This window comes from Nipponia nippon, unplaced genomic scaffold (assembly GCF_047370975.1).
Source record: "Nipponia nippon isolate SJK-2023a ecotype South Korea unplaced genomic scaffold, ASM4737097v1 scaffold_12, whole genome shotgun sequence".
Classification (NCBI taxonomy): Eukaryota; Metazoa; Chordata; class Aves; order Pelecaniformes; family Threskiornithidae; genus Nipponia; species Nipponia nippon.
In genome coordinates, this window is record NW_028262313.1 from 23,202,397 (window position 1) to 23,229,167 (window position 26,771).

Consider the following 26,771-nt stretch of genomic DNA (forward strand, 5'->3'; position numbering starts at 1 on the left):
TGGGTCCTGCTGGGACCCGAGGGCAACATGTCGGCTCTGCAGCCGGTGGCCGCTTGCTGGGGCAGCGCGGGTGCTGCCGTGCTTGCTCCCCTGGGAGCCGTGGGTGCTGCTGTGCAGAGGTGTCAGCGAGCTCCTGCTCCGGCTGCCGTGGGATGCAGCGCTGTGAGCCCAGGGTGATCCTGCTGCGGGCCAGGCTCCAGTCCCCGCGTGGGTGCCACACCGGTGGGTGCATGGCAGCAGCGACTTCTCCCCCCATGGAAGCAGGGCCGTCTCCTGTCCTGGCCGTGGGGTTATTTGCTGCTCTGGACCAGGAGTTGCACAAACGTAAACTGCTGCCAGCAGATTCCTGATGCTTATGCAAAGTTTACCTTTAATTGCAGTGGGTTTTCTTCCCGGCTATCCCACAGCGCACCCTGAGCTCCTGTCCCTCCCCACTGCCCTGCGCCTCCTAACGCTCTCCCAGGTGGAAGATTTGCACATGAATCAGCCTCTCCGGTCCTTGATAACTCTGATTTTTCTCTGAGCCGCCTCCTGCCCGGCACCCAGGCAGCAACGGTGTAGCCCGCATCCCTCCGTGCAGCATCTCGCGTTGGCATCGGCCTCGCCGGCGGTGGGGTGGCACTGTCCCCCTGCCAGTCCCTCTCCATCCCCTTCACTACAGCTTTCTCAGTCAGTCTCGCAGATGTTTTGCTACCTAACTGAAGAGATTTACACCCTGTTAAAACGCAATAAGTGCTTTCCTCCTCTCCTGCTCCCAGTGGGGCCCACAAAGGACTCTGGCAGAGCATCAGGTGGAGAATTACATGGCACTTTTTTCCTGACCTATAACCAGCTGCTTGCGGCTACCGCAGAGACTGTGCAAATAACCTTCTCTTCCACCGACACTCTTTTTTTGAAGGGGGTGGATAGACCTGAAGACAAAGGCTTTATTTAGCACCCTGGTCCCCCCCGCGCTGTGCAGGGAGCGAGGCCGCGCGGGCTTCCCGGCGCGGGACAGGGAGGTTGGGAGCTTGCACAGCTCGTCTACGCGGATGTCTCAGCAGCATTGGTGCAAAAGGGCTTGCAAGCAAGTAAGCAAGCAGTGGTCTTGCAACCGACAAGTGCTTTCTGGCCTTGATGAGGTTACCTGAGATGTAGCTGTGACTTTTAGGTGTGATGCTAATTAGGGCTGGTTATAATTTTTCCATCAGAAAGCTGTTTTAATGGGAAATTAGGTTTTCACTTAAGCATTACTTATGTTAAAGTGTCTTTTTCTATGCAATACTTCAGTGTGTGCCTGTTGTTCTCCCTTCACCCCAGGAAAGCACCCTAGACGGTCCCAAACCAGCAGTTAGGTCTGGCAGCGGTGCCGTGGCACGTGAGGATGAGCGTGGGTGCGTGGTGTCCTCCCTTCTTACCCCCTTAACCCGGCTGGTGCTGCTGGACCTGTGCTTTGTGAATGTAGCTGCCGCTCTTTGTAAGAGGTGGGGCTAATTTAACATTTTTATTTATCTTTGTGGGGAGCTGACCCTGGCTGGGAGGTGAACTTCATCCCAGCCAGACCCAGTGCAATCGTTTCCATTCCTATTTCCAGAAACGTATTTGAACCTGGTGATTTTCACATTGCGGTGTGTTTGCTGGAGCAAGAAGCGCAGCCTGGGATGCCTGGGTTCCCCCGGGCATGCAGCGAGTGCTCCGTCCTCTGCAGTCACCCCGGCCGTCCCCCGCTTGCCGTGTGTGTGGGGAGGATGGAGGTGAAGCCCCGGGTTCCTCCGCTGCGCCTTGGCCCTGGCTGGCGGGAGTGGACCAGAGCAGCACAGCAGGCTCTCCCTTCGACAGCAGAAATTTGTAGGGTTTTGCAACAACACAAAATGATTACTATAGCCAGTTCAGCCCGAGTCAGCACCGTTAGGTTGTTTCCTCATGCCTTGCTTGGAGACCCACCAGCGCTTGGCAGTACCTGCTTGCTCCTCCTTGACGGAAGGACTCAGTCCGAGGTTGTGGTGGGGAGGCTGGCATTTCCCTCCCTGGTGCAGGGAGAGTCGTGTGGTTTTATATATAAAATCTATTTATTTAGTCAGGCAATTCCAGGGCTGGGTGTGTGGTGTTGGCAAGCGTTAGCATCCCCCTCCCCTCCAGCCTCATTCGGGTGCTCCAGGGCTTCCCAGGAGGATGTAACACTTTGGAGAGCTGAAATCCCCGGCAAACACCGTGGGCATAAATGGGACCTTTCTGTTGGCTGGCAACTGGGTTTGCCGTGTGCCCCTCCAGCTCCGCGCCCTGCTCGGTGTGGGCGTACGCTGGCAGATGGGCCAGTGCGGCTGCGCCCGCGGGAGGTGGGTTGGGAGCGTGCTGCTCTGCTGCGGCTCCCGCCGTGCTGGCTGAGCCCTGGGAGCCGTCTCTGCTCCCAGCTGCTCCGGGGGGTTGAGGCTGTCAGCAAAACCGGAGCCACGGGCTGGAGGGAGCTGCGGAGGCAAACTGTGCGCCCACGCCTGGCTCCGCACATGAAGCGGTGGCGGTGGGAGGCTTTGGCCACGAACCTCGACATGCCATGGCCCAGCTGGTTTGGGTCCCGCCGCTGCTTCTCCAGCAGCCGGCGGTGGTCAGCCCTGGGCCGGTGGGTGTAACCTGCCGGGGCCTCTGTTCGTCCCCTGCAGAGGCAGAGGGGAGGACACAAGCTCCGCATCCCTTCGGCGCCGTTTCCCTGACCCCAAGAGTTGCCGCGCTGTGGGCAGAGGGAACCTCAAACCGATTGCTGGGACGTGAGGAGGGTTTGCCATTCAGTGCTTCGAAAACTCAGCTCCTGCAGCCCTGGGATGGGCTGTTTTCTAGGAAACACCCATGTTTTTCTGAGCTATTTGTGTTTGCAGGACCCTGAGACAGTAAAGCCTGAGGAGCAAAGAGGAGGAAGCAGACAGCGAACAGGGAGGGTGTTGCTTGTGAAACTCAGGTTTGGGTCTTAGGGCGCTTTGGAAGCTGGCAGGGCAGGGTGGGAAGGTCGTGGTGGATGTCCCCACCTCTGAGGATCTCCGCGTGTTTCCCACGCCGTGGCAACAGCCACCGCCGTGCATGGAGCAGCCTGAGCAGAACTTTTTCCTGCCAGAAGGGTTTTTTGGGGTAACAGGGAGTAGCTGACGGTGGCAGCTGCCAGGCGGGCAGGCTGGGGATCCCTGCCTGTGGTGGTCATCTCCTGGTGCCCACCAGGGAGAAGGGACCCGGGCCATGGGGACTGTCTGCAGGCTGACCCGCAGTCAGTCTTGCATGCCCAGTGTAGGTGTGGGGGACAGAGGAGTCCTAGTTGGCACCGTGGCATCAGTCCTGGCCAGCTGCATGGACACGGCAACGCCCTCTGACACCGTGGCACAGCTGGGGAGGGGACAGCCCCCTGCACCCCGGGGCACCCCCGGGGTTAGCAGTGCCGGGGGACGAGGCTGCTCGGCTCTTTTCTTTCCATAGCAGACTAGGAGGCTGGAGCAGCTCTTGCACTGCCAGGAGGGTGTGTGAAACCCTAGCCTTGCACCTCCTGCAGCCATTTAGGGACGGGACAGGGCTGGGCTGGCTTGCACACACATTTCGGGGGCTTTAGGGCCCCTTCCCGGTGCAGCTGCCTCTGGGCTGGAAGGCTGCTGCCGGCCTCGCTGGCAGCGTGACAGCGTGGGGCTCGGCCCCCCCCGTGCAGCCCCTGCCCTTGCTCTGGCAGCCGACCCAGCCAATGCGCCAGAGCTGATGGAAAGGGCTTTGGGGTGATGTGTGCGGGGAGGGGGCGGCGGGTTCGCCTCCCCTCAGCATGGCCCAGGAAGAAAATAATAATAATATTAATAATAGCGGTGATATGGTGAGCGTAGGCTGCGTGCAGCGGGGCTGCATGCCCCTGCTGCCTCCCAGCTCAGGTGGAGAGGAGGAGAAGGGGCTGCAACCAAGCTGTGCTCCCTGGGCAGCCCCAGGGCCTTTGAGTGCAGTGGAGCAGGCGGGTGCCTCTGCTCGGTGGCCTGGAAGCGGCTCTGCGGGTTCCCCTGGGGCACCAACCCCAGCTGGGACGGGGAGACGACAGAGCCAGGCACCGGTGACGGGGCTGGGCACCGGCGCAGCATCTCTGCTGGTGCAGCGACACCCCTACCAATGCAACGGCTCTACCAGTGTAACACCCGCACCTCGGTACTGAGGGTGCCTAGAACAACCTGAAAGTCTTGGTGGAGAGGGAAGGTGGCATGAGCTAGATTTTTATTTTAAATAGAGTCTGCTTGCAGATGCGCGCAAGGGTCTGCTGGCACAGAGAGCGCTCCGGAGATGTCTGAGGCGTGTCTTCAGGGCCACCCATATCTTCACCTGCACAAAGAGGGGCTTTCAGCCTGCTGTGGGTGTCCTGACTGAGCTGTGGCTGATCTGAGGCTGTCCTACACTCAGCAGGGTTGGTCAGTGCCTTCCCATTGCCCCGTCTGCTCCGTCGGGATCGGGGTCAAGCTGCGGGGACACCCCGAAGCCCGGGTGCTGGCGGTGCCGGTGGGATGCTGCCGCCTCTGCCTAAGGCTGCGCTATGGAAACGGGAGTCTCAGCCAGGTCTGGGGGCGAGGGGGGGATCACGGGGCGGGCGGCCGGGCTGCGTCCACGCAGCGCCTGGCTGGGTCTGGAGCAGGGCTGTGGCGCACAGATGGAAGAGTAATTAAGAATAATAAAAGGAAAGAGACTTGGATTCGCTACAGTCTCAGCACATTAATTGTGCTTTGGGGCCCAAATCATAACGGAGTCCTGCTAGAGGGAATCCAGAAGAGAAACCAAACGTCTCGCTCTGTCCAAAGCTGACCATTTAAGAGACCCTTGCCTTCATCTGCTGCCAGGTATTACTTCCAGAGTCTCCCATCTGCCAAAACTCAAATTCTCATTTGAAATATTTTTAGGGGAGGAAGAAAAGCTGTGGTGACACTCCGAGTGCTGGCGGTGCGGAGGCACCGGGGACAGCACGTGGCACCGCTCGCTGCTGGGGGTGGAACCGTGGGGTTGTTGTTGGGGCTCTCCTCCCCGCAGAGGTGTCTGTCCCCGTTGGCTGGCCTGTGTCACCGGGCTGGGACTCATCATTTCGCTGGTCCTCGGGGACCGGGATGAGTCGTGCCAGCAAGCGGAGGTCCTGCCTGTGCTTCCATGCAGGCTGAGCATCTCTTCTAAATTGACAAGCAATTACATGGTTAATGGTATCAATGTTAAATCCTCATCACTCAGCAGCCTGAGGCTTAATGCTTCATTAAGGCAAAGGCATCTAATAGCTCTCTGGGCTGGGAGCTGCCTTTTCCTTAAGCCTGAGTAGAAGTCATCTGTCCAGCGGCTGCTTTTGCTCTCCTGGTCCTACAGCCCAACTGTGAGTCCCTCCAAAATGGAAGGGGGGCAGGAAAATGCTCCCATACACTCCGCGTTGCTGGAGCTGGCCGGATCAAGCCTGGCTGATGCGACGGAGCTGCACGTTGCAAATGCGGTGTGGAGATATGGCCGTCGTTTGAGACCTGCCGTTTCCTATTCCCCTGGGTATCCGCAGCTCCCTGCCTGTCTTCGTCCGGCGTTTTATAGCTCTGCCTCGTGCTCTGCCCCTGCGCCCACCTCTCCCCAGGCTCAGGGCTGCCTCTCGCCTCCCCCGGCAGCCCACTGTTACGCCTTGGTATTTAACCACCTTCTCCCCTGAGCTACTGTGCATTTATTGATGCTGAATTTCATCTGCCATGGAGGGTCGGGGGTGCCTCTGCCACTCGTCCACGAGCGCAGCAGCAAGGATCACAGACGCTTTGGGCTTTTGTCTCGCTGCTCGCCAGGTGCCTCCCGGATCGCATGTCTCCCCTGGAGTGGTGCCGGCCTCGGGCCTGATCCTGTGGCCTTCTGCTGGTAAATCTTCTGCTGTGAAAGGAAGAAACAGTGGGAGGATCAGCTCTCCATCTCTGAGCTTTGCAGCGAAGCCTGGCGGAGGAGCCTGCCATGCCGCTGCCGCAGCCCCCTGCCCGTGGGTCGGTGGGGACCCCCGGGCTGTGGCCCCCCGCCTGCCTCCGGACCTGCTTCTCAGCAACGCGTCTGTCTGTCCTACGTGTTCATATAAAACCTGCCAGAAGTTGTAGTCTTTTAGCCATTTGGATGGGATTTTGACTTTTGGAAGCCCAGCTGGCTGTGTGGAGCATCTTGCTTTGCTTTGGTTTCACTGATTTTGGATCTCTGTGGAGCGTGGCAGCATGTGTCCTGGTTTCAAGAGGCTGTACTGGAGACCATCGCCATGGTTTTTGCAAGCTTTTTACCCTTTTAGCTGTCTCTTTTTATGTTCCCTCAAGTAGCTGCTTCATTTTTTTTCATGCAGCTCCCTTTCAAAGCTACTTTCTCCCCTCATCGTTATTATGATCAGAACAAGAAGAGGCTCCTCGAGCAAAGCCCCGTGTGCGGCGCGGGAGGGAGGATGCTCAGCTGCGTCCCCTCGCCTGTCCCTGTGACTCCAGCTGCCGTTCCTCTGTGCTGCTTGGATGTTTAATGTTTTTGTCGTATCCAAATGCAACGTCTCCATAGTTATTTTGGAGGAACTGCTGTCTCCCGTTACTGCTGCGTGCTCTGCCTTTGCAGGACCTCCTAGTTCCCCACACTCGAACCATACTTACTCGGTAGATCATTTTGATATAATTAGGTTATTACCTTATAAATAAGACCTTATGAGGTCTCGCAGAGGCTGGTTTTTACAGACTGCTCTGTTTTCCCCTACCCCGCTGTGTTGCAGCATGAATGGGTGAAGTCTGTTTGAGATGGAGCAACCCATGGCACGGTGCTGGGAAGCTGGGAAGCTGTTCCTGGAACTGCTTCAGGGCCATCAGCTGGGAGATATCGACTTATTTCATCCCAAAACCAGTGCCTCTGGCCTGGGAGAGCTGGGCTGCTGTGCCTTCTGCCAGAGTTAGCTCCCTGAGATGTTTTTATGGGGAGTTCTTGCTCAGGCCCCTGACTCCAGTTCACGTTGGGAAGAGCTCGTGCAGACTGTAGGGAGGTGTTTCTCTGGTTTCCCAGGCATTTGCATCAGGATTTGTGCTGACAGTGCTCCTGTCAAAACGCCTGCCAGCAAATCCCAGATGCGTGGATGTACGGCTCCGGCCAGGGAGCTGCTGGCAGGCAAAACCCTGCCGTGGGAGAGGCGATAACTCAGCAAACAGCCCAACGACTTTCTGATTAGTAAAACATTTGCTGGTGTTTCACACGAGAGCCTTGATTGCACAGAGGCGTTTGGACGGAGCTGACGGACTTTGAGCTTGCATCCCAGCGTGATCCAAGCTCGCTTTCCAGCGTAGCCCAGCATCACGTCCTCCTTGAGGCACCCGAGGGTCCTGTGGCTGGAAAGGGAGCTCAGAAGAAAAAGAAAAACCTTGCTTCGTAACTCAGCCTCTTCCCATCACCTCCTCGCTGACACCCAGCAGGGTCTCAGGGTTTCATCCCCACCGACCATCCATCACCCGCCCCCCCCAACCCCGAGCTTTTGCGGGGTGGAGGCAGGAATCGGGCTGCACAGGCAACCTGAAACCCCGTGGCTGGGTTTTGGCATTGAGGCTCGGGGTAGGTGTTGGCTGCGCTGTGCTGGCCGAATCCTGCTTGGCTTCACTGCCTTGTCTCTGTAAAATTATCCCCGTAGCTTCGTGAGCCTCCATTGCATCACCTTTCCTAAGCCCCGCTCGTGCCGTACGCCGTCGCTGTGCTCCTCCCAGGTTTTGTTGCTTCCCTGGGTGAATAAATCCCCGTGCCCGGATTTGGTGGAGCACCGGGATGATCCGTGTTTGCTGTGACGGATGGAGGTGCCCCCTGAGAACGGTCCCTGGTCACCGGGGAGAGCCAGCTGCGTGCCAGAGCCACCCAGCCCATCACCCATCTTGGCACAGCACCCGCCAGGCGCTCGCTGCTGCCAGCGACGAGGGCCCTTTTGGGGTCAGAAGCCAGATTTTTGAGTCTGTTTAGCAGAATCTGCCATTTGGGTGCTTAACCCTGTAATCCTCTGGTTTGGGTTTTTCCCCTCTCGTGTCCCCCCTGCCTCGAGCCGCCCCCGCCGCGGCAGAGGGCTGGCGGGCGCGTGGGTGGGGGTCCGTTCCTGCCTGCTGGCAGCGGGAGATGTGCGGCTCCCTGCGCTCCCTCGAAAGGCTTAAAAATCTGTGCCGGCTCAAGCAAAAAGTTAATGTGAATTTAACTGACTTCTGCCCTGCAATTAAAGCCACTCAACCCCATTGGGGCTCTGAGTTTACATTCTTTACTGAGGCACAGTGTGTAATTATATATGTATAATTTAAGCTGTGCATATGCATGTGTTCCTATTATACACCAAGGAGCAAAGGAAATTATCCAGGAATTAAAGGGGGAGGAGGGTGCAGGCACGGAGAATGGCTCGCTTGTGTGGATGTGGCAGTGAGGGGAAGCTGGAGGGATCACATCCTCACCACTGCAAACATCGTTTGAAGGTGCAGAAAATGAGACCTCGGTATATTAAACACTTGCGGTGGGCTCCGGACTGGGGCACGAAGAAGCGGCTGCAGCAGCGGGGTCAGGAGTGAGCCCTTGTGTCAGGAGGTGCTGAGCTCCTGCCAGGTCCCTCGTGGTGCCGGGGGACAGCGGGGACCTGCCCGGCAGTGCCCATCCAGCTCCCCGGACCCCTGCCTGACGCTCCCTCTTTTCTCTTGCAGCCACTTCCAATGGGACGCTGGATGGCCTGGAGAACCGGGAAGGAGGGGTCTGCCAGACGCGCTCCATGAAGATTGTCATGAAAGTGGGGCAGGGTGAGTCCTTCTGTGCCCTGGGGCCTCCCGTCCCCGAAATGCCCCCAGGGCCCCTGTCCTGCTGTGGTGGGGGGGTTCTGGGGAAACTGAGGCCAGGCCGGCTGCTCCCCGGAGCCCAGCAGGCCTCCTGGCTTAGTTCAGCAGAATTTCGTTTTTAGGATCTTCTTTTCTCCCCTTTTTCTTTTGCCAACACTTGTGCATGTTTGGTGCATTACGTTTAAAATGGAGTAATTGTTCTGGGTAACCTCGTGGTTGGTGTCCCGGTGGGAAGCCAGCTCAGCGCGGGACCCATGAGCTATGCGAGTGCACCGGTGGTGGGGTTGGCACGGACCGTGCCCCCGTGACTTGCCAGGCACGCGAGGAGGGGCTCAAGCTGGGCAGGCCTTAGCGCTGGTCCTGGCAGCTCTCGGTGGTGGTGGCCACCACGGTACGGGGACAGCCCAGGCCGATGGTGGCAGTGGGGCCCCGAGGGTACCGCTGGTGGTGGTGCAGTGGCAGCGTGTGCTCTTCTCCTGGAGGGAGCTCCCCAACACCTCCCGTCCCAAGCTGCCGGGGGCCGCCCAGCCCCAGCGATGACCCGAGCTTGTTTCAGCCCCCAGCTCGGATGCAGAGCTCCTGGTGGCTGCTTTTCATTATTGTGTTTTCACTTTGGGGCCAATATTTATAATAAACAGAAGAAGCAGTGCTTCAGCCTTGGCAGGCTCCCTTCCCTTCCCGTTCCTCCCGCTGCCTGTGCAAGAAACTTGCCCCAGCCCACGCATAGGAGCTCAGAAAACATAAAAGCGGGGGGGATTAGGGTGGGGAAGCTGCTTCCCACAAGCCCTGGAGCAGCTCAGCCTTGCTCTGTTGCTCTCGGCAGCTCCCGTTGCTCCCGCGTCGCCCTTGCACCCCGTGGCGGGTGGCCGGCTGGGATTTTGGGGGCAGTTGTTCTTCAGGCAGGGGAGCGAGCTGCTGCCGTCCAGGTTGAATCAAGGTTTCTCATCCATCCCTTCCCTCTCCTTCCCAGATCCAAACGCGGTGATCCCAGAGCAGCTGACGACGAGTCGGCCGAGCAAGGAGTCCGACAACACCGTGAAAATCGTCACGCAGAGCCCGCGCAGCAAGGTCCCCGCGGTGGAGGAGCCCGGCAAGCCGGGTAGGTTTTGCCAGGGACACCCCAGGAGAGGGCTGGGGGCTCTGCTGCCAGCGGGGTCGGGGCTTGGCAGGCAGCTGCTGCCGGCAGAGCAGCTCCGAGCCGGGCTTGTTGCCTGGATCCCGGGGATTCCAAGAGCGCTGGAGCAGGGATGCAGATGGGTTTCCCGTAAGCGTTGTGCCCGTCTCTGCCATCCCCGCTGCTCGCAGCATCTCCTCGCCCCAGCCCTGCGCCTTCTGCAGACAGCCAGGCTGTGGTGCGGAGCAGCTCGGGTTTGTTTTCCCAGCTCCGGTATGTCCTGGCAGGAGCTTTGCAGGGAAGTGCTGTTTCAGCACTCTCCTCCTCCTCCTCCTCCTCCTCCTCCTCGCTGCCCATCTGTTCCTCACAGTACATCTGAGAGGGCTTGGAGGAGGTGAGGTCCTTGGGTTTTTGAGCTGAGCCAGTGTGAAAGCCCTTTGAAGGTGGTTTCCTGAGTTCCTGACCCTGCTGAGAGAAAAGTGAAATCAGATGAAGTAGGGAAGAGTTTCTCTTTTCTTCTCGCCCGGTACGGCCAGCCAAGCACTCTCCCCTCGGGGGGCTGGGGCTGCCCCAGCCTGGGGGTCAGGAGGAGGCGGGGGTCAGTAATCGGATATCACGGGGCTCCAGGTATCAGAGCCCACTTTCACCAGAGCATCCAGGTTTCTTGTGAAGAGCAAAGTCTCCCGGGATCCGGACTGGTCATCCCCCGGACACAAGCAGCGCTCTGCCCCGTCGGCCAGGAGATGGAAAGGGGGAGAGGGTGCATGGTCCCTCCTCTGCAGATGCCCAGGGCTCCTGCCTGCCCTGCCCAGCACCCACCATGATCGAGGGCTCGCCCGCCCCGCAGGGCGCGATCCGTGCATGGATGGAGCATGGAACCAGCTGCGCAGGGCCCCTCTGACTCCCCTCTCCCTTGCCTTGCAGGCTCCGTCAACCAGGATGGCCAGGAGCCCCAAGGTCCCAGCGACGGCTTCTTGAGCTCCAAGGTGGCTGTCTTCGCGGCAATCGGCGCCGGCTGCGTCATCTTCATCCTCATCATCATCTTCCTCGTCGTCCTCCTGATCAAGATCCGCAAGCGGCACCGGAAGCACACGCAGCAGCGAGCCGCAGCCTTGTCCCTCAGCACCTTGGCCAGCCCGAAATGCAGTGGGAATGCGGGCTCGGAGCCCAGCGACATCATCATCCCCTTACGGACTACAGAGAACAACTACTGCCCGCACTACGAGAAGGTGAGCGGGGACTACGGGCACCCCGTCTACATTGTCCAGGAGATGCCCCCCCAGAGCCCAGCCAACATTTACTACAAGGTGTGAGGAGCAGCCTGGGCAAGCCGCCGATGCAGGAGCACGGGAGCGCCGAGCGCGGGGGGCAGCCGCCCCCCGGGTCTCCCCACGGGCGGTCTGGCGCCAGGAGGGAGGAAGCGAAACGAACCCCACGGCACGGCGCAGGGAGCGCCAGGGTCCGGCGCCGGAGAGCGGATGGCTCGCTCGCGCGCTGATTCTCCCCTTTGTATTTAGTTTTGTAGTTCTCAGCTTTTGTAATCCCGAGACTCGAGGGTGAGCCTTCAGCATCCTCCTCTTCTCCAGACTGCGGCCGTCCGGGGGGCGGGTGCCGTGCCTTTCCGTGCTCGCTCGGACACCGCTGGCAAACCCGGAGACTCCACCTGCCCTTTTCGTTTTGGGATTTCCCTGCTTCACCCGTACGTCCTTGCGTGAAGTGCCCGTGCGCCTGGCGCCGCGTCGGCTGCCGCTTGGGTCCCGGAGCCTGGACCGACGCCGGGGCCGCGGCGAGGAGCCTCGGTCCGAGGAGGAGCGAGCAGCCGCGGGGGGAGGAGGAGGATGCCTTGCCTAGGTGCCAAGATGCAGACAACTGTGCAGGGAGGAAGCTGGCAAACCCGATTTACTACTACTACTATTATTATTATTATAATTATTTTAATTTTTTGTAACATTTTTATTTTTGTGAATTCCGGGCGGGACTCCGGCCCGCCACCCGCCGCCTTCGGGCACACGCCGTCGCCTCCTTCCAGCACACCGTCCCACCGGCCACGGGGCAGACCCCGCTGCTCCCGCCACTGCCCTTTTAAACTTTTGTGTTCGTAGCTGTTGACTCTTGTTTTAGTCTCTTTATAAAAAGAAAGAAAGAAAAAAAAAAATATATCTATACCATGTCTCAAGCATTCAGTGCGCGAGAGTCCGGGTGCTCCTCCTGCCCCGTGCGGAGCAGCAGCCTGGGGCCGGCAGCTCTTCCCGACCCCCCGGGGGTGTCCTGCTGCGGAGAAAAGCCTTTGCTGAGGGTTTCCATCGGGCTGGGGCTGAGCCTGCTGGAAACGAAGCGGGGAGTGGTGAGTGGTGGCGGGAGGGCAGGGGGTAGCTGCAGCCCCCGTTCCCATCCCCCAGCTGCTGGTGCTGTGGGTGGCTCTCCTTGGAAAGGAAAACTGGAAAACAAACGTTCCCGACCCGCAGCCCGTGCCGGGGGGAGCTGGGGGTGCCAGGAGGAGGCCAGTGCTCGGGGCTGGAAGCCCCCCAGGAGGCCAGCCCTTGGGCTTGGTGTGGCTGGGAGCTGAGCTGAAGGCTCCTCCACCCGCCTGGTTTCGCAGGGCGACCCGGTGCCCCTCTGTGGGACCTGCCCTTGGGGAGCGGCCCCCGGCAGCGCCTGCCCCCGCCCGGCCACGCTCCTGGCGCAGGGGCATCACCCAGCCGTGCCGCCTCCCGGGGGTCCCGCAGCCCGGGCTCGCTCTGCCCTTGCCTTGCCCATCTCCTGCCCAGAATTGGGAGGGGTTAAGCCTTGGGGCTCTTCTGGTGCGATCATTTCCAGCTTCCTCTTCCCGGGAGGACCCGCCAGCACCGTAGCTGATGCCGGCGAGCATGGCAGGGCTGGCAGTGCCTGTGGTGGTGCCTGGCCACCTGCCTGTCCTCGGGCTGTCCCAGCCTGGGGGCCGGTGGCCGCCCCTCCTTCCTCGCTTTCTTTTCCTTCCAGAAGTAGCTGCTTTTGCTCAGGGAGGGTGGCGGTGGGTGGTGCTCAGGTGGGGCAGGCGGTGCTGCTCCACCGGGACGGCTCGCCGCGCTGCCGCGGCGGGTTTGTGGTGGCACGGGGCTGCCTGGCCTGCCTTGTCCTTGCGTGTCCCCAGCCCCGAAACCCGCGTTAGGAAGTGCCCAAAGAGCGAGAGAGCTGCTCTGCAAAAGTGCCTTGATGAGGAGCGGGCAGGGGCGGCAAGAGGGGCAGGGCAGGGGACGGTGAAACCCGGCGGCTCGGATGCTGCGCTGGGGGTTTGGCTGCGGTCCTGAGCAGGACGGGAGCATCCCTGGGTGTCGCCTTGTTATTTTTATTTTGAAGGCAGGAGTTCGGGCTGGAGCAGAGCAGGCTGCCCCAGCTCTCCTCCCGCCCTCGGCATCCCGCGGTGAGGATGGCTTCCAGGGCCCTACACCAGCTGCCGCACTGGGGGGAGAAGAGCCGCAGCAGGTGCTCCCCCCTGCCCAGCCCTTCTCCCTGCTCCCTCGGGCCCCACCACCGCAGCCCTGCCATGTAGCACCTTTTGGCCCCCTCTCCTCCGTGGCATCCGTGCCGGCACTGCCCGCCCTGGGCAGCTGCTGAAGGGCCGGGAGCCACCCGAGCCGGGACCCCCCATTCCCTGCCGGGGACGGGGTCTGCTCTCAGAAATCACAGAAAATTGTGTCTTAAAGAAAATCCCCCTTTCCCTCACCGGTGCCCTCCTCCATCTGCAAAATCACAGCCTGCAGTTCCTGCAGCGGGCAGAGCCCGGGTTGGGTGGTGGTGGCAGCGGTGACGGTGGCGGTGGCAGTGGCAGTGGAGGGTGCTTGATCCACGCGGGGTTTCTCGCCGTGGCAGCTGTTGTGGAGGAGGCAGTTGGGGGATGATTTAGTTTTGGTTCATTTTTGGAGGGGAGAGGAAGGAGTCTGGCCACGGGTCGTACCAAAAACTAACCGATGGCACGGGGTGGCTTCCCACGGTGGCTCTTGCCCCGCGGCGCCGTGGCCGTCCCCAGCCGGGTTGCGGCTCAGCGGCCCCCGTCAGCTCCACTCCTGTTGCTGGGGGCAGCTGAGAAACCTTGTAAATATGTGAAGAAAGGGTGAAATCTGAACTCTTGGTTTTTGCTGAGCACCTCGGTCTGCTGGGTCCTGAAAAGGAGTGTGTCCCTTCGGTTCTTTTCATTGAAAGCATTGAAGTTTGGTTGTTTTTTTCTTTTTTTTGGTGTTTTTTTTTTTCCCCGTTTTGTTTGTGTAAATACTAGTCTTTTTTGGAAGAAATAATGTAAAGATGTTTTGTATAAACTCTGAATTATTTTCTGGTTGCTTTTTCTTAGAAAAACAAATGAGAACTAAAAAAAAAAAAAGAAAAAAAAAATTTAACCACAAGAACGGGTGTAAAACATTGTCATACTGCGCTCAGCCCTGGAGCTGCCCCGCAGGGCTGTGCTGGTGTGCGGGCGCTGCTGGGCAGAATGGCTCGCGCCCCCCGGGGGGTCAGGACGGGGTGGGGGGCCGTGCCCTCGATATAATGCAGGATCTGCCAGGCCCCAAGCAGCGAGCGAGGCCGGGAGCGCCAGCTCTGCCCCCAGCGCGGCGCAGCGGGGCTGGTTGTGCCCTTTGCCGCCGGCACAGCCCTGGCGCTCGCAGCAGGGTCGGACCTGGCTCATTCCCAGTGCTTTTCTGGCCATCCTGGGTCCAGGCAGAGCTTTCAGCCCCAGCCTGAGCCCGGTCAAGAGACTTGATAACACGAGGTGAACTAAAGGAGCATCAAATTTATCTCCTTTTCTATCTTTAACCAAAAAATATGCACCTCGGGGTGTGTCACTCAGTGCAGCATCCTGAGATCCTGATCTGCTTTTCCAGATCTGTGGACCTGCTCCTGTTGCAGATCCCTTTCCCCAATTATCCCTATTTTCCACTTGCCAACCGCAAGTATGCCGTAGCCCGTTCTCTGCTTGGGGCCCAGGCCGGGGGTGACTCGCTCCTCTTCAGCAGCGCCCACGTGTTGTGCAGGGCAGTGCCAGGGGTTCCTGCCCTTGGGGAGGTGGCCGTGCCCACCGAAGCCATCTCCGGTGTCACCGGCATGCCTGGCACTTGCCCGTGGGCAGCCGGGAGGCAGCTGGACGCTTCTCGTAATCCCAGTTGCTCACAGGAGCCGGGCGGTTGCCTGTGAATCTGCATTATATCAGCAGAGGGTGAGGGGGGCTGTCGCCCCTCTGCTGCCCTGGGGGGTTTGGAGGTGCCGGAGCAGGGCTGGGCCTCCCTCCCTCCCGGCTGCGCCACGCACCAGCACGCCCGCACCGCGTGCTCCCACATTTCAGAGCCGTGACCACGTCTACATCCCACAGCGTCGCATCCACACCCTCGCTACGCTCCTGTGTCCCAAGCAGGGGGGAATCCTCGCGTTCCCGGGCAGCCCCGCGTCGCGCGATCAACCAGCCGCGGGGCTGCTGCCCCGGCCCCGTGCCCGGCTCCTTGCCGCGGTGCCAGCACCGCTGGAGCATCTGGGCTGCCAGATTTTCCCTGTCCATCCTCCACTGCTGTTAGCCAAGAGGTGGATTTGGACTTGGAGCCTGGATGCAGCCAGTCCCACTGCCAGTGCAGGGCACACGGGATGGGGGCTTTGACCGAGGGCCGGGAATTGCCGCTGGCGAGCAGCAGGAGCGGTTTGGGCACCGCGCAGCTCAGCGGTGCGGGGGGACGCCATGGCACAGAGGGAACGAGGGCCCCCTGTGCCAGCACCTCCTCGGGGGGCGGCCGGTCCCCAGGCTGCTGCAGCGGGCACGTCCCGGAGCGGGGCTCGGCAATCCCGCGCTGGTTGATCATCCTCGGCTCCCGGTGGGGCTGCGTTGCTGCGCGCGGCTCTGGCGGTGCCGGGCGCCGGGGTCCTGTCGGCCGCGCTCCCTGGCGCTGCAGACTTTTGTTTTTTCGTGTCATGTTCCTCTTTTTGATTCCTTTCGCCTTCTCCCCAGCTCTCCCGCCCAGTAGCATATCATCGGCATCGGTAACCAGCTCTGTGGCATCTGAACTCCATGGAGCCGTGATGGAACCTGATATATTGTTAAATAAAAGGGTTTTTTTCCTATGGAAACCCGGCTGTCTCCTGTGTGCTTTTTTGCTGCCCCAGGTTGTCTTTTGAAATCACAGCCTGGTCTGAAGAGATCTGGGACAAGTTAGCTCACGCTGGTCATCGCCGGCTTTTTCTGCTGGTGTCGGAGGGAGCTGTTGGGTTCATTTTGGTGAGCATTAAACATTTGGGGATCTCGGTCTAATACTTGCAGCATCTCACACGGCCCCAGTGACTGCGTCCCTGCAGCTGGAGGCTCCTCCGAGGCCGCCAGCTCCCCCGAGGCAAACACCCGAGAGCGGAGCCGCCAGCCCCGCCGCCGTGCCGGCACGGTCCCCGGCCTCGTGGTGCGCCCGTAGCCCCCGGCAGCGCGGGGGGCTGCTCCTGCGCTCGGGCGCAGGCAGAGCCTCGTGGGAGCCGTTAGCGGATGGTGCAGGACAGCGACATTCGTCCTGTCTAGTGACTGGTATTTATTTAGTCATTCCTCAATGTACCTTCGTTTGATAAGTTATTAAAAAGTCATTTTAGGAAATGGGATGGTAATAAATCCTTGACAGATGGTGCTTTAGCCGGCTCCAAAATGGGCTCCACCACAGTCATTGCTCTTGCTCTTTATAACCAGCTTTCATACGGCACTTTGCATTGCTATGAAGTACCATGCAACACTATAAATTATGGATGAGGAGTGGGGTGTGGATGGGAAACGCTCGGTGAGTTTGTTCAGCCGCGTTGCTCAGCCTGGAGCCAATCAGTATTTCTGATTTTGCTGGATTTCCGACACCTCTTCGCTGCAGGGACGGGACAGGACGGGACGGTTCCCCTGCCCTCTGCCTGCTCCCCTGGCGAGTGCAGCCCCGTGGCTACGGCTGCGGCCTCATCCATGCCCCCTCTCCTGGGGGCAGCCGTTCAGGAGCACGGGACAGTGCGGAGGCAACTCAGGGAGTCTGGGAGAGCTGAAGAAGAAAGGTCCTGGGAAGGGCAGTGCTGGAGCGGGTACATGTCGTCCTCATTGCTGGTGTGGCTCTGGGATGCAGAATGTGGAATGCGGGATGCAGGACATGGGAGGTGGGATGCAGGCTAGGGATGGAGCAGGATGATGGGGAAGGGGTCGCTTGCCAGCCAGGCTGGACTCAAGATGATACAGGAGCGTGAGTGCTGGCCACCGAGGTCCTGGGCAGAGGCTGCAGCCTCTGGGTGCTCCCTCCCTGCAGATCCCAGGGGACCGGCGTGGCGGTGTGGAGGCTGGGGCACCACAACCTCGCCAGTCTCCAGCCCAGGGTAGGAGGAAGGCTCTGAGCAACCTGCTGGTAGGAATGAGCCGGTAAGAATGAGCCTTCTCCGCAAGCAGGCAAAGGGAAAACCAGGGTGCAGAGGGCACCCAGAGGAGGGGAGCAAGGCCAGCTTCCCCTGAGCTTGCCCAGCAGTTGCTCCAGGAGAGGACGGAGGAGTTGAAGTTCTGCCTGCCTGGTGTAAAGCGTGTCTGCCTCAATCCAGGTTGCCCCATCAGGGGCTGTGGATGCTGTGCTACGTGGTTACTGCAGGGATGCATGACGGGATGCATCGTGTTTATGGGGTCTCGGAGGAAAAATGAGGCCGAGGCACCGAGCGAGGGTGGAGGATGGCCAGCGTGCGAGGGGTGAGAGACCAGGTGGGCCGAGGAGATCAAACGCAGCAGGCTGGTTCAGAGGTGCTCGGGGCACAGCCCGAGCTGCAGGGCTCGTGCCAAGCCGTCTGCAGGACCGAGCAGGGGCTGCTTGGGATCGGGGTCAGGGTGGGGGGAGTGGGCCTTTGGGTGTGGCAGACGGGCTTATATGTGGTTTGCTGGTTTGAAAATCCTTCTTCTCTGCATGCTTTGATCCCAGTGTGAATTAAATAATGCTTTTAATTTTAAACAGCTTTGCTGGTCCCTGATGCCCAAAGGGTAAAACTGTATGCGCCAAACTTGCTCGGACCTGCCAGAGAAGGAGAAAAGCACTTTAACAGGTTCCTGTAACCCAGCACCCGGCCGGGGAGCAGGAGCGCGGCAGGTTCCTCCCGGCTCCAGGGCTGCCCCGGGTGGGCCCAGCCAGGGACCCGGCACGGGCTCGGGGACACCCACAGCAGGGCAGACCCTGTCGGATCCGCGGGATCTCCCCCAGCGCCCCGACCCGTGTGTGTCCGGAGGCTGCTGCAGAGCAGGGTCCCATGGGGCACGGGTATGACGGAGCTGCATCATCCCTGGTGCACGGGGCTTGGGGGAGCTGCCATGCTCCCCTTCTGCTCGCACCCTGATGCAAGGTCCTGCAAAAGCACCAGGCTGGGAAGGGCTTTGCTTGGGAGCATCCTCGCCCCGGCTGCAGTGGGGAGAGGACGTCAAGCCACGGTGCCAGCACCCACGGGGACATGGGAGCCGAGGGCATGCGAGCGCCTGGCGGCTCTGCTCCCAAGGGCCGGCTGGTGGCGAGGGGGATCAGCAGGGTCTCGCCCGGGAGCCTCCAGATCTGGAAAGTTCATTAAAGCTGCAAAGCTGCTGATGTTTTTGGACATCCATCAGGACTGGATAAGTTATTTTAATTATTTAACATAAAGGAGCTTTCTGTCAAGTTTATTAACTCGCCCTTGGCCAGATCCCACTCGGGTCTGAAGCAGCTGCCAGGTCAGCAGAGCCGGAGTGTTTGCAACGGCTGGATGCTGGGGAGCACCACGGCCCCGGTGCGGGAGCCAGCCCGCGGCTGGCATGGCCAGGGTGGCACCCCACGTGTGCTCGCTCTGCTCCGGGGAAGCCCGTATGGGAAGCACCTGTGTGACCTGGTTAAATGATGGGAAGCTCAAACTGCCTCGGGGGCGGCTGATCAGGGAATAACAGATCTGCAGCACTTCCAGCTCCGGTTTGGGACGAGGCTCGACTGGAGACGGGGCATCAGGCCACCCCAGCACGGGGGAGCACAGAGCAGGAGCAGCCCGGGCAGGCCCAGACCGTGCAGCCTCCCGGATGCCCGGACACCGGCTGAGGCTGCCAGCGGTGCCGTCGGATGCAGGGCAGATGCGTGCTCAGGGTGCCAGCATCACCTCTCACGCCGCACACCCCACAGCATCCCTGTGCTGCAGGGGAGGGTCGGGCTGTTACGGATGGGGAGATCAGAGCAAAGCTTCCCGGGCCACCTCTGGCCCCGTGGCCACAGACTCGCATACCAGCGGGTCCATGTAACCTGGCAGCAACCTCCCCGAATGGAAAGCAGACCGCAGAGAGAGACTTGATGCTTTTCAGATGTTTTTGGTGTATTCTGATCTCTCCGTTTATGTAGGCGCCTCCCGAGGATCGCCCGGTTTGTCCCGGCGTGCCGGGGGGTGCGAGCAGGGGAGGCAGCAGCGCTGGAGTGACCGAGCCTGCAGCAGCAACTCCATGCACCAGCGCTGTGCCGGCAGCACTGGTGCCTCACAGGGTGCTCTCGCAACTGCACCCACCCTCCCTGCCGCTCCTCGCCCTTCTATTTCCAGCACTGCCGAGGCATTGCCTCCCCTGGAGCTTCCCTCTCCCTGCAAGGCCCTGAGCAGTGGTTGCTGCTGCACATCCCTGGGATCAGCGGGCCCTGGGAGGCATCAGGAATGGAGCCAGAGCACCGGTGCCTTCAGCCCCCTGCTCATCCCGGCCCCAGCTGTGTTGCCCTGCGTCTTGACTGCACCAAAGGTAGGCAGGGCAAGGGAGCCCCCGTTCTCAGTTCGCTCGGAGCTCCTGCTCCGTTATCACACCCCGTTGCCCCCCCTTGCTGCAACCCTTTCCCGGACACAGACGCCCTTCCCAGCCCACCCAGCCTCCTCCTCCGGCATTTCCACATCCACTCCAAGGGGAGCATCTGAAAAAAACCCAGTCTGTAAGAGACTGTATAACAGCAATCCCTTTTAATAAACCTTGGCTGGGCCAGCTGCTGCAATGAGGATTGGGAAGTTTATCCTTGTTTTCCCTGTAGTATATCCAAAATAACTAACAGGTTCCCCTGGTCGAGGTGATGGGCTTTTCCCACAGCCAGGGTTTCTGCGGCATCCACCAGCTCGGCTGCACCTGGTTTCCACGCTCGCACGGAGAGGAGCCTGGAAGATCCATTAGGCTGTCGTGGTATGCAACGAGTCCCGCGGGCTCCGTAATGAGAGCAATAACGGCAATGCACTGGAGGGCCGTTTGTCACTGGCCCATGGCGCGGGCAGCGCGGACGGTGCTGGGGCGTGCGGGACGCTGGTCCCTGCCCTGGGGCTGGTGGCTGCTGCTGGCTGGCTCTGCACTGGGCACTGCATGGGAGAGGAGGAGGAGGAGGAGGAGGAGGAGGACGAGGACGAGGAAAGTGTGGCTTAGGGTGCCAAGGCAGTGGGTTGGGATCCAGCACTTGCTCCATGTTTATATGCAGCAAGCAGCACTGTTCTTCGTGATAGCGAAGCCATCTGTGCCCGAAGGCAGAGCAAATCTGGGATGAGAAAAAGCCCAGCCCAGGCTCCGCACAAAGGACCAGCAGTTTTCTGGAGCTGAAACCAGCTGATCTCAAGTGCTTGAAGAAAGTCATCACGTGCTGCCAAGGTTTTTTGTCCGCAGGCAGGCCCAAGGCCAGGGTGACGATTGCAGGGTTATTCCCCTGGCAGGGCTTCCAGCATCCTGAAATGGCTCTTCCCTGGACGCGTCCCGGCGGAGAGCCTGTCCGTGGGCAGGGGTGAGCGGCCGGGGCACACGCAGGGGCTCCTGTCCACAACCCCCCGGGTTGCCAGCAGCCTGGCGGGGCAAGAGGAAAGGGCTGGGCTGCAGGGGCGGCGGGGCTGGGAAAGGCAAAGGACCTTCAGGAGGGTGCTGGAGAGCAGGGGAGGGAGGAGGGAGGGAGTTTTCTTCCAGTGGGGTGAGGCTCGGCAAAACAGGGAGCTTCGGGACGAATCCAGTAGTTTTTCATTCCTTAAAAAGGAATGAATACAAGTGTTGCTCTACAGCAAACGTAAATTAATTATGTGCAAGGTTTTAATGTTACTGAAACACAACCCTTGGCGAGGGTCCCCCAGCTGCTGGAACAGGGTCTGAAGGAAACACAGAGCTTTTCCTTTTTCTCGTCTTGACGGAGGATGAGCGGTAAATGTGAAATGTCCGCGCTGCGGCCACCCCACGAGCCGGGGGGGTCCTGCCTCTCAGCCAGCCTCGGGACCCCGGCGGGGGGTTTTACCCCGTTTATTTGGTTGCACCTCTGCCTGCACAGCAGTGACCGGTCCCTGGGGCGCAGGGGGATAAGAACACTGTGACTGCAGGGTGGACGAGTCCTGGGGGGGTGGCATGAGCCATGCACCCAACACTTCACCCTGCCCGATGGAGAGATGGGGGTGAGCCTTTCCTGCTACCTCCTGCATCCCCACAACCAGAGCACAGGGATGCAATTTCGGCAGAGCCATGACAGAGCTGTGCGCTGGGGCGATGCCTGGCGGGTCTCCTGCAGCCCCCGTCCCCATCCCAGCGATTGCCTCCAGCCTTGGACCTGCACTCCCTGCCCCGTCTGGGAAGGGCCGAGCAAGGCTTCGGTTTCAGCCGGGCTTCCCCCCACCAATTCCTGCAGCCTGGTGTAATCCTCCCGAGTCAGCCCAGCGCCAGGTTCCTGCTGGAAATTGGCTCTTGCTGTGGCTCTGGGGTCTTTGTAAGGTAGCTGAGCCAGAAAGAAAAGAGAGACGGCGATTCAAAAGGGCAGGGGGCTGGGGAGGCTTTGCTCTCTTCCACCCGGGTTGGGGGGACGGGGGACCTCGGGTGGGGACGTGGCCCAGCTGGTGTCTGGTGTGGGGTGGAAAAAGCCCCGAATCCTTCGGGGGGGCCGAGGCGTGGGGCAGTGGATGGGGTGCCCAGGGCTGCCAGTCCAGCAGCAGGAGGCAAAGGGCTTCTTACTGCGCCTGGGACATGCCCTGGCTGGAGGTGGGCTTCTCCTCTCCCGCAGGGTCTTTGTCCTTCCCCTCTTACAGCAAGGCAAAGCCACGGCAGCGTGGATGGAGGCAGGGGGAGGGATACGGGGAAAATTTGGGGAGATGAACCAGCGGGTAAAATGGCAGCGTGTCGGCCGGAGCCAGAAGCACAAAGGCAGCTGCCTGCGGGGTTTATTTTCCTTTGCATTAATGAGAGGAAAGCGCCAGGAGGCTTCCTGCTGCCCCGGCCCCACGGCGGGGGCTGCCCGGGCTGCTGGCAGGTGGCTCGTGCCCACTGCCTGCTGCCCTGCCCACTGCCCTGCCTGCTGCCCTGCCCGCTGCCCTGCCCGCTGCCCTGCCCGGGGCTCGGCCCTTTGGAGCCGGAGTCTGGCTGCTATCCCCTTGGGACCCCCAGGGTTTCGCTGGCTGTGGCTGTGGGCCTCTGCAAGCAAAGCCGAGGCTCCCTCTGGGGCAGAAGGTGAGCCTGGCGCGGCCCGTCTCGGATGGGAAAAATCTGGGCACAGGCTTCCTCCTGAGAAAGAAGATGCTGATTTCCTGGCTGCCCTGGAACGATGCTCTTGCAAGAGCACCACAGAGCAGCCGTGGTCCTGGTGCTTGGCCATGGGCACTGGAGCTGGCTGCTGGTGGCCGTGCTCTCCTGCCACCAAACTGGCAGCTCCTGGGCAGTGGTACTCAGCTCCGTGCCTGTGGCATCCCAAAACGCTGCTTCTCAGAGCTGCCTGTGCATGTTTCAGGCCAGCACTGCCTCGCCCGCCAACACTGGAGCTTCTGCTTGCGTCATCTTGCTCTCTGCTTTGGGGCCATCAAGAAATCAATGGACGAATGCCAGACGGTGCCTGCCAGCAGCCGTGGCCCCAGGCAGTGATGGTGAGCTGAGGGCACGGCACAGGGCAGTGGAGGAAGCCGCATGGCATGGTCTCCCAAAAAGAGATGTCTCGGTGTGTGCCAGTGGCACCCCGGCCAGGGGTCTTCAGCCATTACCTGTGGGCAGCCCCATTTCACCTTTCATGTGACCTCAGCCGATGCCCAGCTCTCTCCACGTGCCGGTATGTGCCGGTACTGTGCCAGGGCCACAGGACCTTGCAAGGATGGCAGCTCCTGTCCCTGCATCGCTTTGGACTGACTCTGACTGAAAAAGAAAGATGCGTGACGAACTTTAGCATCCTGCTGCTTAATGTAATAAGGTGTCGGCCATTAATTATGTGCTTAACAGGCCAGCCTGGGGAGGAACCTCGAGGAGCAAGCAGCCAGATCACGAAGAGGGCTGAGCTGTAAAGCCGGAGCCGTGCTACAAGGGAAGAGGTATCCCGGGGAATGGATGGGGAGGGCTGAGCTTCATCCCAGCAGGAGAAGGCAGCTCTGGGCAGGCAGAGGGGGGCGTGTGGACCTCGCCGCCCTGCTGCTGCCCCCCGGCTCTGCCCGTCCCCCTCCCCATGCTGCCCATTCCCACCTCCCACCCGCGAACCCATGGCCTCAGCCTTGCCAAAGCCTGACGCCTCTCCTGGCCCTCCCCGGACTTCCAATAATAATCCCGGTGCCTGCTGGGCTTTGCTGCTCTTGGATGCCGGGAGTGGGGCTGGAGCGTTCAACACGTAAGGCGATACTCCGTCAACAGCCGCAGCCTGTGCGGCCGAACAAAGCCCCACTGTCTGCGGGCCGGCCGTGCTCCCCCGGGCGCGCATCGCCCAGCACGGGGTCAGCAGGAAATTAATCCCAGGCTGGGGTGAAAGGGTTAATGAATGCTGATTTTTACAAACATCACCACTATCCTTCCCCAAACTAATAGAGGGATAATTAGCTCTTAATAAAAGGGAAAGATGAGCCCGGCCATCCTTGGTGGGGATGCCGACCAGTGCAAAGGGCTGGGTGTCCGTGGGGTGTGCAGTGCCTGGGAGCCACAGGGCAGCCAAGGGCTGGGGGGCTCATCCTGTGCCCCAATGAAACGCCCAGGCAGTAAGCATCTTGCAGCTCAAGCAAAGGCAGCGAAGCCTGGGGGTCCGGAAAATGTTTTTTTTCCATGTCCTGTGGGGTTTATGTGTTGCCAGAGCCAGTTTGGCACCTTCCCGGGCAGTCCCAGCTGCCAGAGGTGGGTTTGCAAGAGCAGGACCCCTGCACAGGCTGAAAGGGGCTGTGGGGCTTTGCTCCCACACGAGCACAGTTGGGGCATTGGCAACCCCATCATTCGGCTGGGGACGGGGCAGGGGGCTCGGCAGAAGCTGAAAAGGTTTTCCAGGAGCCGTGGTGGGTTTCCCAGCATCCCCACAGCAGCCAGACATGCCGGGTTTCAGTGAGATGCTCTGGCATTGCCTGCACCCCATGCTCCTCCAGTTCTTCCCTGTGGCACTGCTGGCTTGCGTGCAAGCCTGGATGCATGAGCGGTGGGGAGGGCTGGGATGCGGTGGTGACTGGGTGAATCCTGCCGTGGCTGGTGTGAGTGGGAGAGAAAGCGCCTTTCAGGGAGTGCAGCCATGCACGCTGCGCAGCCGGGGTCTGTGGCAAGTCCCCCGTGCCCTGCGTGGTGCGGGCAGGGAGGTGGGCACTGGCCCGTGCCCCCGCCATCCTGCTGCACCGTGACGGGATGCAGAGAGGATTTTGCGAGCCCCAGGGTGAGTAAAATTTGCAGGGCAAGGGAAGACGGAGGCCTGTGACTTGCAGCCGGTTTAGCTCAGCCTCATGCTTTGCAGCACCCCTGGTGTGGGTTAGCCAGGTGCTTTGCAGCATCACCACCCAGTGCCAGGGCTGTTCCTGCTGCAGATGGGGTGGCCCATGGATAGGGTGGCACCACAACATGCCTGCCCCTGGCCTCGCTCCAGCTCGGCAGCGGTGCCGAAAGCCCATTGCAAAGGCCAGCCAGGCTGGGCATTTCGGTGGGTTGTGGCAGCCTGCAGAGACCTGGTCCCCCCGGTGCTGCAGCATCACATGCTGCAGGTAGGATGCTGGTGGGAGCGAGCAGAGTGTTTAGCCACATGGGCTTCGTCTCGCCGCAGCTCTGGAGCAGGACCGGGCAGCCTGGGCTGCTCCCAGCATCACCCCGATGGCTGGGAGGTGCTGGGGTGGTGGCAGTGGGGGGGGTCCCTGCGGGGCACCAGCTCTCAACAGCCCTCGCCATCCGCACCGGCAAAGCAACCCACCATCGGTGAAGCGACCCTGCTGCCTCCTGCCTCCCTCCCCCACCAGCAGGTTTTTAAAGAAAGCCTTTTGCCGTATAAATCGCATATATTAAACTTTCCCACCAGCCCCCTTTACTGTGTCACCACCCAGATCCTCACGTAGGGAAGCGCAAGGAGCTGTAAACAGCCGATTTACTGCCCGGCGCTGGGGCTCCCTGCCCGGCTCCCCCGCCTCGCAGCGCAGACCGTGCAAGAGGCTTCGCTGCAGCCGCTTTTGTTTCTAGCAGAGCAGGGTGAAACATTTCCGATGAATGCTTTGCTCAACAAAAATATGCAGTTTTGGACCAGCCTAAACTATTCATACATTCTGGGTTCATGGCCAAAATAATGGATTTTTAAAAATATAAAAATGTCTCACTTTGACATTTTTTAAATAAAATATTTTGGCTTTGCCTTTGGAGTCAAAACTGGGAGATCAGGTTAAGCTATATAGAACATTTTTTAAAAGATAACTCTCCCTAAGCTATGCTTTTTCTTTGGCTGTATTTAATGCATGTTTGTTTGTTTACCCTGGTGGAGACAACGGCGTTTGCTTTTGCAGTGTTTCTTGTTTGCCCTGGGTTGCTCAAAATGATTTGGTTTTTATTATTATTTGGTTGCTGAACAAAACCCCAAATCAGTTATTTTCACAGTTATTGTTGCAGTGGGTTTCTCTCCTGCGCTGCCCCGCAATGGTGCATTACCACCTGATTTAATCTGCCAGCAGGAAAAGGGGTTCGGAGCTCACTTCCCATGGACGGCGCCTTTTGGGTTGCTTGGTTGGTTTTTGGAGGGTGGCAGCGCTCAACCCCCAGGGCCAGGAGGATGGCAGGGTGGGTGGTGGGTGATGCTCCATGGAGAGCGAACGAGGGGCTCCCGTGTGAGCCGAGCTCGACCCCCTTCTCCCTGCTCTGCCCCTGCCTGCACCCTCCCTGCCTCGGCGGGCGCAGGCAGCGCTGCCTAATGCGTGCTGGCAGCTGCTGCCGCCGGCTCCCCGGGGGGAAGCGGCCGCACAGGCTGACGAGATGCGGCCTGACGGCCTGGCCATGTTATACAATGGGCTGCAGAGGGGAGGCGGGGAGCTGGGCACTGCGGGGACTGGGGCCCCCCTCCATGGACAGCCCCGCACAGGTCGCACCGGGGCCCGTGCTGCATGCATGCTGCATGGCGGGGGGACGCAGGAGGGCTTCCCGCACCCAGGTTGCAAACCGGTGTGCATCATCCCGACCAGCTGCTTTGCTTTCTGCTCTCTCCATGGGGTTTTCCATGAGGATGCTCTGACGGTCACTGGCCTTATGGGCTGGGAGCACCCGAGCCATGTCTGATAGAGAGGATGGTGGAGGAGGAAGCTCTGCCTGTGTCTGGCTTACACGAGCTCCTTTGCACTGCTCCTGACTGCTGCCCAGGCCTCGGCCCCGCCAGACCAGCACTGCTCCGGCACTCCCCAGCATCTCCAGGCCGGCTCTGTGCCCCAGGACCGGCTCCGCTGGTGTGACAGGCGTGAACACTGCAGCAGTGACATGGCTACGTGCCCTCATTCTTCACAGTGGCCTCTGTAGGCAACTTTTAATTGCTTTTGTGCTGTGGGTGGTGAGCTCGGCTGCCCAGGATTCGCGGCGCCAGCGGGAGCCAGCTCTTCCTCGCTATTGTTAGTGCTGACGGCGTGCTGGGTCCCAGCGAGCCCGGGCACCGTCCCCTCTGCCAGCCAGGATGGTCCAAAGGGGCCCCGGAGCCAGGCAGAGAGGAGAGGGAGCAGCCCCATGA

The 26,771-nt window shown here is 60.4% G+C and overlaps 1 protein-coding gene across 1 annotated transcript in view; it reads left to right on the top strand.

Annotated features, from left to right (window-relative positions):
• EFNB1 (ephrin B1) overlaps window positions 1-15,972 on the top strand; it is a 55,754-nt gene extending 39,782 nt beyond the window's left edge. Inside the window, exons 3-5 of the mRNA XM_087749218.1 lie at window positions 8,649-8,741; window positions 9,748-9,876; window positions 10,816-15,972. Coding sequence (XP_087605344.1) covers window positions 8,649-8,741; window positions 9,748-9,876; window positions 10,816-11,204 — 611 coding nt within the window. The 3' untranslated portion in view covers window positions 11,205-15,972. The remainder of the gene's footprint in view (window positions 1-8,648; window positions 8,742-9,747; window positions 9,877-10,815) is intronic.
• The last annotated feature ends 10,799 nt before the right edge of the window (window positions 15,973-26,771 follow it).